This window comes from Akebia trifoliata, chromosome 15 (assembly GCF_017979445.1).
Source record: "Akebia trifoliata isolate Shusen 1 chromosome 15, ASM1797944v1, whole genome shotgun sequence".
In the NCBI taxonomy this organism is placed as follows: Eukaryota; Viridiplantae; Streptophyta; class Magnoliopsida; order Ranunculales; family Lardizabalaceae; genus Akebia; species Akebia trifoliata.
In genome coordinates this window covers 22,807,128-22,820,330 of record NC_141389.1, presented here as the reverse complement: position 1 = coordinate 22,820,330, position 13,203 = coordinate 22,807,128, and the positions used below count along the sequence as shown (strand labels likewise).

Here is a 13,203-nt window from a genome sequence, read left to right as displayed (position 1 = left end):
ATGACTTCCGTTTGCATATCCAACTGTGTCAAAGACACCCGTGTCCCTGTAAGAGCAACTTATGTGAACCTATACAAGTGGCCTGAATCTGACGCAGAGTTCGTCAGATCAGTTAGTGCCAATAGTAATGGGCAGAGAGGAAACAGTCCCAGCCCCAGAGTTGTGGATAGTATTTCGTGCAGGCAGATGTACCTACGAAGCTATACGTTTTCAAAGAAGGAAACAGTGCCAGAGAAGACAAAGAAGTGTTTTGGGAGGGTTAAAGAGAGAGTTGTTTACAGAAGGAATAAGAGAAAAATTAGTAGTGGGCGTGGAAAGAAGTGTGTGACGATAAGAAAGGTTAAGGAGATTTCTTGCTATGCTTTGTATGCAATCTTTCATAGATTGTTATCCTGCTCTACCAGTGTAGATGTGGTGGATCATTGAGATTTGTGAGTTTGTTTTATTTTATTTTAAAAAACTGTTTTTTTTCTTGCTTTATTTATTTTTGAGAGATGGGTCATGGCTCATGGGTGTTTGTTCTTCTGGGTCCTTTTTTTTTTTTTTCTTTTGAGAAGAGAGAGAATAGATGGGCATTTGTCTGGAAATGGGGGTCTTGTATAATTTCAGGTTTAGAGAGGATGTGGTTTAAAATACTTCAATTTTCTTCTTGGGTGTTCTGGTAAAATCATGAAATATATAGATTATCTTGGTTTTAGCTTTCTTGGATTGTTGGTTTTCTTTGTTGGGTTTTTAACAAGCTGAAAGATTCAGTTCTTTTTAGCTTCAATTGAGGTTTAATGCAGGTTTTCTAGGGATCAGTGCAATTTTCTTAAAGATATAGTTGTGGGGAATCCCTAGGAATGTCATTATAAGTAGTTAATTCCTTTTGTTAATATTTTAAATTACACAAGCCTCCCTACATTCTTAAAAAATAGAATCACCTCCCTTGATCTTTGATTAGGTTTGATCAAAATTATCATGGGTTTTCTATTTCCATTATTTATATTTAGTCTAGAAACATTATGAGTCATGTTCCATACTTCACAAATGGTAGATATCCAACGTGGATCTTTGACCTCTTTATAGGCATCTTCTACTTTCGATTATAAAATAGTTCGATTTTGTGTTATTTAGACATGAACCTTCACATTTTAGTAAATATTTGATATACCCCCGGTTTTTCAACGGATTGACATGGTCCCCTTAACATCTTCTCGATTGGCTAATGATAATGACTTAAATGCCCTCATCTTCAACTTTCAGTTAAATTAATCCCTTGATTTTTCTCTTAAAAAAATGATCATATTCAAATTCCAAATTCAACAGATCTTGGCGTTAAATTTATCATTTTTTTCATATAATACCTTCAACCTCTATGATAATTATTTTTAACTTACTCAATCTCGTTTTGATTTGTTCAAAGAAAAACTTTATTTTTATCCAAATTTATTTTCTCATTCTTGAGATTTGGAGATTAAAGTAGGTGGAATTTTAATTAAGATTGACAATCACCCAAAAAGATTTTACTTGAGAGGTCGAAGATAGGTTTTGAGAAGAAAAATCAAATAGTATTTTAATTGGTTAGAGATTGTATATGAAGCAAATTAAATCATTTTTCATTAGTCTATAAAGAGGATATCAAGGTCAAGAAGGAGGGCATTTCGTTGGCTTGAAGACTCATTCACAAAAAGGATGGAGATGTCAAAAACCTTTTCACACCCAATGTTGAATTGTTTCCTAAACATTTTTGTGAAAAAAAAAAAATTTAAGTGATGGAAAAGTAAAGTATTTGGGATCATCCTTAAGGACTCATTTTTTTGTAAAAAAATAAAGTAAATTCTAGAGACTTGAGAGTCAAAAGAACTGTTGAGATCCATACTAAAGTAGATTTTTTATTTTGAGGAAATTAAAAAAATATTTAAAGGTAATCTAAGTTACCTAATCACTACGCTGGACTTTTAATTCATGTTCCAGTCAATGTGTGTTAATTTAGGTTAGTAGTAGTTCAGTGATTTTTCAAAAAAAATAGATGATGATAGTTTTGTTTATGAAAAATAGTAATAATATGTTAGATTATTTCATAAATGTAAATTCATCCAACGAAATTGAAGCACAGTCCGGTCACGATTTGGCCAATTTGAGAAATTGTCAGTCGTCGTTGGTTCAACTTTTAAAACATTGATCTTCAAAGCCAATATTAATTTTCTATCAAACTTGCAGATTCTAGTTTCTTCGCTTAGGCGTAATATCGAACGATGTTTTTGGGGCACTTAGAACTGATATAAGATGAAAAACACAGTATTATTGCAGGTTTTCTAGTGGGTGGGATAAAAAAAAAAATATTTATGTAAGATTATAATTATTTTTATAAGAATTATTTTTATAAGAATCGTGATAATCTGACTATCCCACATGGCACACTCAATTGACTCTCCTGATGTAACAAATTTGAAAATCGTAGATCTGCACGTCTTGAGATACACTATTCCCTCATAATACATTTTTTATATATGGGAAAATGCAGCTGTGTATCCCGAGGCATACAGATTTACAATGTCGAACTTGTCATGACGAGATAATCGATTGAGTGTGCCATGTGAGGTAGTGATATTATCACGATTCTTTTTATAACAAACTAGTAGGTGGCATGTGCATATATATAGGAACGGATCAAGTGACATACGAAAAAACATATGTAAAAACAATATAACATTAATAAATTTTCAAAATATGGGTTAGAAGTTTTGGATTGAACTGATTTTTTATGAGGATGATCTCTATGATGGGAAGATCATCAAAAAAAAAGACCGTCGATTTTTTACCAATAATTTGTAAATTACTTTTAATGGAATTAGAAACTTTAGATTGAGCTGATTTTTTGTGAGGATGTTCTTTTCATCATAGTAACCATCCTTGCAAAAATCAGCTCAATCTAATATCTCTAACCCATATTTTGAAAAACCATTGTTTTTACATATGTCCCATGAACTGCCCTCATGTATATATATATATATATATATATATATATATATATATATATATATATGTAAAAGAATCGTGACAATCTGATTTACCCACGTGGCTTACTCAATCGACAGCCCTGACATGACATGTTCGGGAAGTGTAGATCTGCATTTCCCAAGATATAGAATTGTGCTTCATCATAAAAAGTGCAGTTCTATATCCCAAAGAGTGCAGATCTACGATTCTGAACATGTCACATCAGGTGTATCGATTGAGTATGCCACATGGATAAGTCAGATTATCACGACTCAGAGTAAAATTACACTTAATCTATATCAAACATGTGATCCTTCAGCATGTGAGTTAAGCCCAACAAGTAAAGAGATCCGGTCTGATCGTAAGACCAAAAGGATCTAAACCAAGTTAATTATCAACTAGATTTGTTTAAGGGACAACCAGACTTAATAGATTAAGCAGCCCGGTCTATACTTGGAAGATTAGCTCATCTCAAATTCACATGGACTCAGACCTCAAATCAAAGATCATTCGATCTCGATTTCATTGCTTAGATAGAGTCGGAGGTACCTAAAGTTGGGATGAAACCCAAATGCGATGTATTGATTTTCAACAAAGATATGACATGTCAACGATACGTCAATAAAATAATTGAAAAATGAGACACGACTTGATTGACATAACAATTACACCCCGACAATCGATATGTGTTTTAACATACATAAAAATAGGTGAACATTATAAAACATAGTGAAACAATATGATAAGAAAATAAAATTGAAAGTTTATAAATTAAAATAGAATAATAATTTTCTGACACACGCCCCTTGACGTAGCATGTGCTAGAATCATAGATTCTTTTCCTTAGGATACGCAACTGCACATATTTATAAAGATGTACGATTATGAATCCTAAGAGGAAAATTTATGATTCTAATTCATGTCACGTTAGGGGGTGTATGATTGGATTTTACTCTTCGAACCAGATTATCTAGATGGATTCGACAAGGTAGACGACTTGCTAAATATTTTACAACCCTTCAGAGACATATGAGATATATTTATATTATTTTCGTTTTTGTTCAATATTTATAGATCATAATTGAAAAATTAGTAGATCAAATTAATTCTAAGAAAGCGTAACTGAAATAGTCAATCTTGATGGAACAATCCCAACTGCCCATTTTGTTGACTTTTTAGATTGGTAGTTAGATTGTCCTGTCCCCTTAATTTTTTTTTCCTCACTCTACCCTCGTGAACATCTCAGTGACAAGTTGGCCATCTGCTTGGATTACTTCTTATTTGCTAAGTTGTGGGGCCATATCTAAGATCATGATTGAAAATCCGTCTGATCTACTCTCCAGCTATTTAACTGATACAGAAGCAAATTTTACATTAATATGTTACACACGCTTGCACCATAACAATAGCACTGTATTAGAAAGGACTGCAATGAAATGGGGTTAATGCTTTTGTGGGGGTGGGGGGCAATTTTGTCAAGTTTATGGAATTATATATATATATATACCCAACACGCGAGAGATGATGATTCGATGTATGGTGTCTCTTGTCGTTTTCAAGATGGGCCTACCAAAAAGAAAGAATAATCATAAACAACACCCCCCAAAAAAAAAATTGCTTTGTGGAGCTTACAATGCAAGTCTCTATCTGATTCATCCCAAGGTTCCCACTTCTAACTAACTTACCATTATTCAATTGACCTACCAAGGAAAAAGGAGAAAAGTAATCTCCTCTTGCAAGAAAAACATTAGCCTCTCCCTCAAATTAAGTAAAGGTTTTCATGGTGAAAACTAGTAAAATTCCTAAGAAATTTAGTATTGATGGGACTTGAAGTTTCTGGTATCATTAGCCAAAGATTTTACCTACTAAACTAACTAACCCCTACATCTTGTAGACACCCAAATTTGAACGGTTCCACATGAAAATAGTTCAAAAAGATATATTTTTATTAAAAAATCATTAATAGACTTAAGAGTCTAAATATTTAAAATTCGACATTTTTATTCAAATCAAATGCCTCAAGACTCTCAATAGTCATATTGACTGACCATATGACTTACCTAAACTTCATCATCTTTTCAACCTTTTATCATTCTAACCCTCTCCTAAAAAACTTAGTAAAAACTTAAGCTCGTCAAACCCAAATCCAAATCCTATTTTGATCCCACCTTCATTCAAATTCAATTCTTAACTTAATCAAGTCCAACCCAACCACTAAGTCCAATAAACCTAAATCAATTCTAATGCAACAAAATCTAAACTAATATCGAATCACTTCTTTGGGCTTCTATTGAATCAAGAAGTAGGTTTTATATATAGATATATATAAGATATCTTTCGGATAATTCAAATCGAACCAGTTGGATGTTTGACTTGGACATATATAACATGACTGATCTTAAGCCCAAATTCTCTACTCATGCCCAAAATCATACCCATGAATCAATCACCTTTAAAATCAATGATCATCAATAAGGGACACATGTCACCATCACAACCCACCTTTCTAAATCTATCTACCCAACCTCATCATCATTCCAAACATGTTAACCAACCCACACCCATTTCATAACCTAACCCCATCACATTCTCCTCAAATTAGTCTAAAAATTATCTCTATTTTCCCCACACCCCTTATCATTAATCAACTCACCTAGCATACACACACCCCATACCTCTTTTGACACTTGTCACAATCTCTTCCATCCTCCCAAAATATAAACAACCACCCCTTTATATAGTCATTCTTCTTACCAATACCAACACCCCTTAACCCCACATAACACTCAACCCATATGAGTTGAATGATCCAACCCACTTGAGTAAAAAATACCTCATTTACACTATTTTCCATATATATCCCTCCCTTAATTTCAAATCTCTTATACCTCACCTACAAGTCTCATGCCATTCTTCTTCATTCCACACTTTTATCACATTTTACTCCTAAAAGTTACCTCAAAATCCTATAAACAACATTTCTCTTACAAACCCTCAATGTTTGAATCCCTTATCTCAAGTTTTTCAATTCCCAAGCTTTCTCACCCTTGTCAATTCTTTTAAAAAATTCTCTCAACTCCCAACTCACATCCCTACATTAAAATACCTTCACTATCATCCTCAAATTCAAATACAAGAACAAGAAGACATATTAGGAGATCAAAAGGAAGAAGATTTTTAAGGCAAGGTAGAGTAAGGACCAAGTGACGTGAAAAATCTCATTTCTCTCTTCTCTATCTTTCCTCTTCTATCCTCTCCACTTCTCTAATTTTATTTTCGGTTCAAAATAATCATATGATGTAATTTTAACCCTCCCCTACCTAGGAAAAATCAACAGTTATGTGCCCTTTCCACGTTAGACTGAGTGAAAATACTCGAGTAAGAAAATCATTAGCCTTAACTACAGTAACAATCTTTACTTATTGTTAATTGCAATTTCCAACAATACAAGCATTTGAAATTATAATATAATCATTGTTTGAAAATATAGAATTACATAAATAAAAGCAAACATACAAAAATATGTATTGTGAATGCGAAAGAAACCAAGATATAAGATATATTTTTGGATTGTAACCACATTAAGTTTGGGCAAATCAAGTTGCTTGATGCCTATGCCCAAATCCCTATTCCTGAATCCAACCTCATTAGAGTTGGGCATTTTTTTTTTTGCCTGAATCCAAGACCGAACCCTAGTTTACTAGGCCTAACCTAATCCAAGGTCGTACCAATGGGATCAAGTTCGGCTCACCCAAGTTGTAGCCCTACCAAGTCCCCTGAATTCAAGACCGAACCCTAGCTAACTAGGCCTAGACCTAGCCCAAGGTCATGTTCAACCCAACGGGATCAAGTTTGCCTTGCCCAAGTTGTAGCCCTACCAAATCCACCAAGGAGATTAGAGATATTGAAACTCGATTATCAAGTTATTTCCCAAAAGTTAGGGATATTTAGAAAATAGTCCCTATATCGATAGAGGATAGATGGACTTAACCTGAGATTTAAGTGATCTGAAATTCAAATTTTATGGGTTTGGATCTTTGGACTCGGACAAATATGATTCAATGTCCCTAAACTTGACTCATATTCATGTTTGATAGAGATCCATCCCTAGACTTGCCCCTCTGAATGATATATTTGTTGCTTTGAAATCTATATATTTTTAGTTTATCAAAATTACATTTTGCAATACTGTTTTAAAACTTGGATACTTGTCAAAGAAAGGATTAAAAAGTTAAAATAGGTTAATATTATAATATTTTAAATAAGTAAAATATGGGCCTAGAATTATTGGACCCGAATCAAGCAATTAGAATTGGGTCTGATCCGATTTTGGAGGTGATCTTAGTTTGTAGGATCCAATTCACTACAAAATATGCCTGATCATGGGTCAGATCTAAAGATATACTCATATTCAGGATCCGACTCATATTTAAGAAGTGGATCATCTGTAGCACACAGTTCCTATAACACCCTGTAGCACTGATCCAACAGTTGGAAGAGCACCACATCAGCCATATAATTAGATTTCATACTTAAAATATTGTGGTTTCAATAGCTATTCATTTTCGAAGATAAGGATTTGAAGGAAAAAAATTGTTTTTTGATAATTTTTTTAAATCAGATCTAGGTCATGATCACAAGAGACTGAATGTTAATTGTTTTTCTAAGATAGCTCTCTTTCATTTGTTGGATCTGTGCTACATGGTGTTACAGGAATCATGTGCTTCAGAAAATCCGCTTCCTCACTTTTGCTCATTTAATACATATGGCATCATCCCATTGGTTCACCAGCTTAGCACATAACTTTCAAAATAACAAATCTCAATTACTACGTTTGTGTTTGTTTTTAAATGATGGCATATTGGCATGCCTTGAATGGATCTATGTGTTTCTTCTCTTGAATTGATATGTCTTCATTCCCAACGAGAAGTGTGATATGAGGTTCCAGTCTGAGGTCACTTCAACATTATTCTTGAGATAGGGGTGTCAAGGTGGGGTTGGTCCGGCATGTACCCAGAATTTGAACCTCAATAAAATTTCAATTTAGGTTCTATTTTGATACCCATCAGTAAGCATTAAGAATTAACATAGATAATTTTTATTTTTATTTTTAAATTTGAATGAGAAAAAAATATTTTAAAAAATAGACAATTATTTATAGGACTTTTAGCATAAAAATTCCATGGGTTAATGTCAATGGTAAAAAATGACCATTTTTTTAATACTCAAAATAGGACTATTTGCTACAGTAACTCATATTTTTAGACAAAAATACCCTCGTCTGTAATGGATGAAGAAAAAAAAAATGATTTTTTTTTTAATATTTTGGATATGAGTTTTTCGATGAAATCTAGAGGGCTGTGGTGTTAAATTACCAACGTGGTAATCCATTTTAGAAACGATCCTTGGTGAGGCTTAAATCTTACTAACTACTAAGTTAGTAAGAAAAGTGTTTTTCATCTAAAAATGGGTCAAAGAAGGGTTATATATGGGGTCCATTTGTTGGGCTGTGAGGTTGTAACCTTGTAGACACCAAAGAGAGTATTTTACATCAAACATTCTGCCTGTTACGCCCATATCTCTGTATAATCCACATGAGTGGATAGCACATGTGAACAACAGAAATGCGGCTGCCCACGCTACAACTATAATACACCAACCCTACACCTATGGCCACTCTATCATTTGTTTTCTTGGGAACACGATACGCATAGGTGTTGGCGACTGCTTGTTGAACCCCTACCACCTACATATCTCTACAGTCTACGCACTCTCAGATTTCCTAGTGATCATTACCAAATTTCCTAGGGATCCATTTCTTGTGAATCTCTTGAATATTTTCCCATCCATGTATGTTCTTACACTAGGTCAAACATCATTTGAGTTAGCAATTTTCCTAGCTTATGTTATCTTTAATTATATATAGAGTCGTGATATTCTGACTCAAAAATTTCTCTCGATTTGTACTCCATCGATGTGGCAAGTGCATAGAATCATAGATCTTTTTCTTCGAGATACACAAGGAAAAAGATCTATGATTCTATGCACTTGCCATGTCAACCGAGTACAGATCGAGTGAAAATTTTCAAATAAGAAAATTATTAGTCTTACATATATTACGATGATGACTGAGACAAACCCCACCACATTTTGGTGAATGTTAAGATATCCTTTTTGTTTTCAAATTAAAACCATATCGCTTGATCTAAAGTGACCTCAGTTGGAGACACACAAGGGATATCTTGACGTGGTGGCGCGTGCATGCCCTTAGATGCATTTTTTCGGAAGGTCACTCCACCTTGACTCAATAAAATATGACCTAAACATCATCTTGGAAGAAAAAAAACATCTCTGATTTTGCTCAACTTATCTTCAACTTTTAGGATAGCAATATTTTAACCTTAATATTGGTAACAAGCCCTTAGAAGTCTGAAATTGAATGGGGTAACATAATGGATGATTTAGACATGCAGCATGTGTTTTGCTGAATATTACAGATACCCTCCCATGTTTTGAAACTAATGACAACCATCCTTTGACCTACTCTTCTATATATACTAAGAAGAAAAGACTCAAATGCCCTCATTTTCAACCTTGAGTCAAAAACTCAAATCTTTCTTTTCAAAAGTAGTCATTTTAAATTCTCCAACCTCCATGGTATATCTACTGAACTTTATATTTAATTCATCATTTTCAACCTAAAACTAACCCTTTATAATAAAACGTTAGATTTTTCTATCCAAAATCCCATCATTTTCAAAAAAAAAAATTTAATCTTATTTGTTTCTTTTCTTTCCGAAACCAATCATGTTCAAGCTCTTCAACCTCTAGGATAATTTTAATCTATTCAACCTTATTTTCATCCATCATTTTCTAACTTGACTCCTTTTGTAAAAAGTCTTAAATTTTTTTATCTGAAATTTCAACATTTTATACTTCCTCAAAAATTGTATTTTACCTTAAGAATTGGGGTTAAAGACTTGAAGTAGATAAAATCTTTAGATAGATGATGAGGATTAAAAATTTTATTCAAAAATGTTAAAGATGACTAATTTTGAGGAGAAAAATCTGAATTTTTGGCTAGATAGGTTGAAGATGGGGGCATTTGAGTCTTTTCTCACCTAATCTATTTAGAAGACTACGATCATGGGATTTATGTCATCAGTTTCACAACATATGGGGTATCTCTAATATTCAACAAAACGTAGGGGATATGTTTAAATCACCCTAACATAATTTATGATAGAGTAAGAACATAACAGATTTTTTAGACAAAAAATCGAAGGTTTTTGAGAAGAGATTTTGAGCGAGTATCGAGTTCGTGTTTCTATCAGTCATGAATGGTGAAGTGAAGTTGGGTGATACATATCATCAGTTTGAAAATACAAGGGTGTCTCACATATTCAATAAAACTTGAGGAGGTATTTCAAAACCATTCTTATCTTTATCCTTCGCCTTATATTGAATCAAGCTAGGGGTTCGTTTTAAACAAATTAATATTACAGTTATTTTCTATTTTCCTAAAAGGAACATTAAATAATAATAAAAGGTAATTTAGTCTTACACCCCAATAAATTGGCAAAATTAATGATAGCCCCGCAAAATACAAGATGAGGTCTGCCAACTTGACTTCTGTTGACTTTGTCACCCCATTAAAAAAAATTCTCTGTTTAAGGGCCTATAACCCATCTTAACAATGCATCCTAATAAGTGCCCAGCGATCACTGAAAACAGGGAAGACATCTGAAACCTACTAAGAAATCTAAATTTTTTTTATGTAAATTTTATGAAAATGGTTGTCCAATGAACGATCATTGCACGGATAATTTGATATATTTTAGATTCATTAAAGGATACATTAGCAAATGTGACCGTACAATATTAAGTCATTTTGGTAAAAAAACATGGCTGGTTCAGTATTTTTTAGTAAAATGCTTGGCCATTTTTGTAAAACACTTATCTTAGAAAGATGCATGAGAGACTCCATTGTTAGTTCTACTCGATCCTTCTCAAGCTATTCAATCCATGGAGTGGACACACTACCATCACTTCGTTCCGACCAAATGTAAAGAAGATAATAAAGCATTAATCTGGAGTTGGTGGAGATGAGAAAGCATTTGTAGTAAAGGCATTGGAATCTCGACAATACTTAATACATGGGAGACCATAAAGTAATCACCAAAGAAGATTGAGATGGACGTCTCCATTTGATAGGATGAGCATGTCAATCTTTGCATATTATAGCACTAGAGTTTGCCCGTGCTGATCCTCTTTGGGGTAGTAGAGGAAAGACAATACAGTTAGAAAGGTATTCTTGGAAAGGGATGTAGAAGACTAAGACAATAAAGTTACAAGGGTATTCTTGAAAAAAGAAGAGAAGATGAAAGAAATAAAATTAAAAATTTTCCTTGTGATTCGTAGCGAGATTGGATTAACCCCTCTTTATATTGAGACAAAGAGAGGGTCCACCGTTATATTTTATCATATAGATTTTGAATGCAAGTATGTTCTAGCAAATTGAGAAGCAAAGAGAGAATCATAGAAGATGTCTGACTCCAACACTATTGGATCTCATGGGTATGTCACCAAAATTCCATTACTCGGAGGAGTCTCAAGAAAAAAGACAATGATAGAGTGAGCACGTGCATGCGTGGGTGCGTGCGTATGTTAGGGTTGCAACTTGGGCGGGCAAAACCCGAACCCACTAGGTTGAACTCATCCTTAGGTCATGTCCGGACATAAGTAGCTTGGGTTCGGCCTCTAGTTTGGGGCAACAAAAAAAAAAATGCCCCACTCAAATTGAGTTGGGCACAGGCATAGGCTTCGACCAATCCAATTTATCTTAACCCAAACTTAATATCATTATAATTTAAAAATATATATTATCTTTGTTTTCTTTCACACTCATAATTCATATTTCAATATGTATGCATTTGATTATCTATATATCAAAACTGATGTGATTATTTTCATTAGATAAATAATAACTCTTCGTTATTAATGTTTTTTTAAAGTGTAATTCTATATTGTCACACAATGATTATACTACAACATTAAATACTTTTCTTTTCTTGAAAATTACGATTATTAATAAAAATTGATTATTTTAATAAATTTTATTATTTTTCTTCTCTTTAAATTTTTTGCTTATAATTTTAAGTATATAAACTTTTGAAACACACTTTTAGGAAAAATAATTGTAAATTTTAAGTTCTTTTACACGCCACTTTTTCATATAAACCCTTATTAAAACTAAATTACATAGTATTAATGAGGAATGTATTAACCCGCCTTGGGTAGGGTTCGGGTTGAGCATTTCATGTCCGAGGTCGGGTTGGGCAAGGTTGCAGGTTAGTGTTTGTCACGCTTGGGTTGGGCACAGGTTGATCCCCAACCCACCCAAGTCATGTGTGCATGTGTGTGTGTGTGTGTGTGTGTGTGAGCATATCCCTGGTGATCAATCTCTATTTAGATTCAAGACATCTATCGAAATATTATGTCCACAAAGCAAGTTTTCATGGGCAGGACAAAGAGAACCAAATGAAGAACTCGCACATTTCCTAAATAACCAGAATGACAAGTACATAGATGGATTGTTGCTGTTCAAGTTTCGAAACTGACTCAACTTACCTCGAAACTGTGGCTCTGAAGGCACTATGTTATGAGAACCTTCTCTTCCAAGTGATTGCATATTAATCATCTAAATGTGATGAAGCAAAACACATCAACGTTAAACCACCTTTTATCGGCAATTCAAGCTTTTAATGAACTGAAATCACAAGCGACAAATCCAAAAAAAAAAGTTCCACATTGCTCCCAATTAATTGATTTGGTTTACATGTGTTCAACGACTAAATATGGCCATCAAGAATTTCAAATCTCACAAATCAGAACTCTTGAGAAAAAAGTCAATTGTTTTACTTTAAGAATTCAATCACCACATGTGACTCAATTCAACAACATTTTGGAAATCGGAGTGAGTTCTCAGCTTACGATCAGATCAGCACTAAAGCGCAGGGCTCAAGTTAAGTAAGAAGATTCTTGATCACCAAATTGGCATTGAATCGTAGTTTAAGTCTAGTTAAGAGTAAATATGAAGTATAAATACCCTATCACATGTGTATATTCAAAGTCTTATCCACACAATTACACAATTACACAATTACACAATGATTTACACAAAGTTCACAAGCCTCCTCTAAGAACTAGAGTTAAAAGATG

The 13,203-nt window shown here is 33.5% G+C and overlaps 1 protein-coding gene across 1 annotated transcript; it reads left to right on the top strand.

The window, feature by feature from the left end:
- On the top strand, positions 1-426 carry LOC147384650 (uncharacterized). Its single transcript, XM_086424970.1, has one exon. The coding sequence runs from the start codon at positions 1-3 to the stop codon at positions 424-426; it is 426 nt and encodes a 141-aa protein (XP_086281096.1).
- Positions 427-13,203: the final 12,777 nt, after the last annotated feature.

What these genes read in the sequence shown, in the direction of transcription:
- LOC147384650 (XM_086424970.1), top strand. Translation starts at nt 1, where the DNA reads ATGACTTCCGTTTGCATATCCAACTGTGTCAAAGACACCCGTGTCCCT.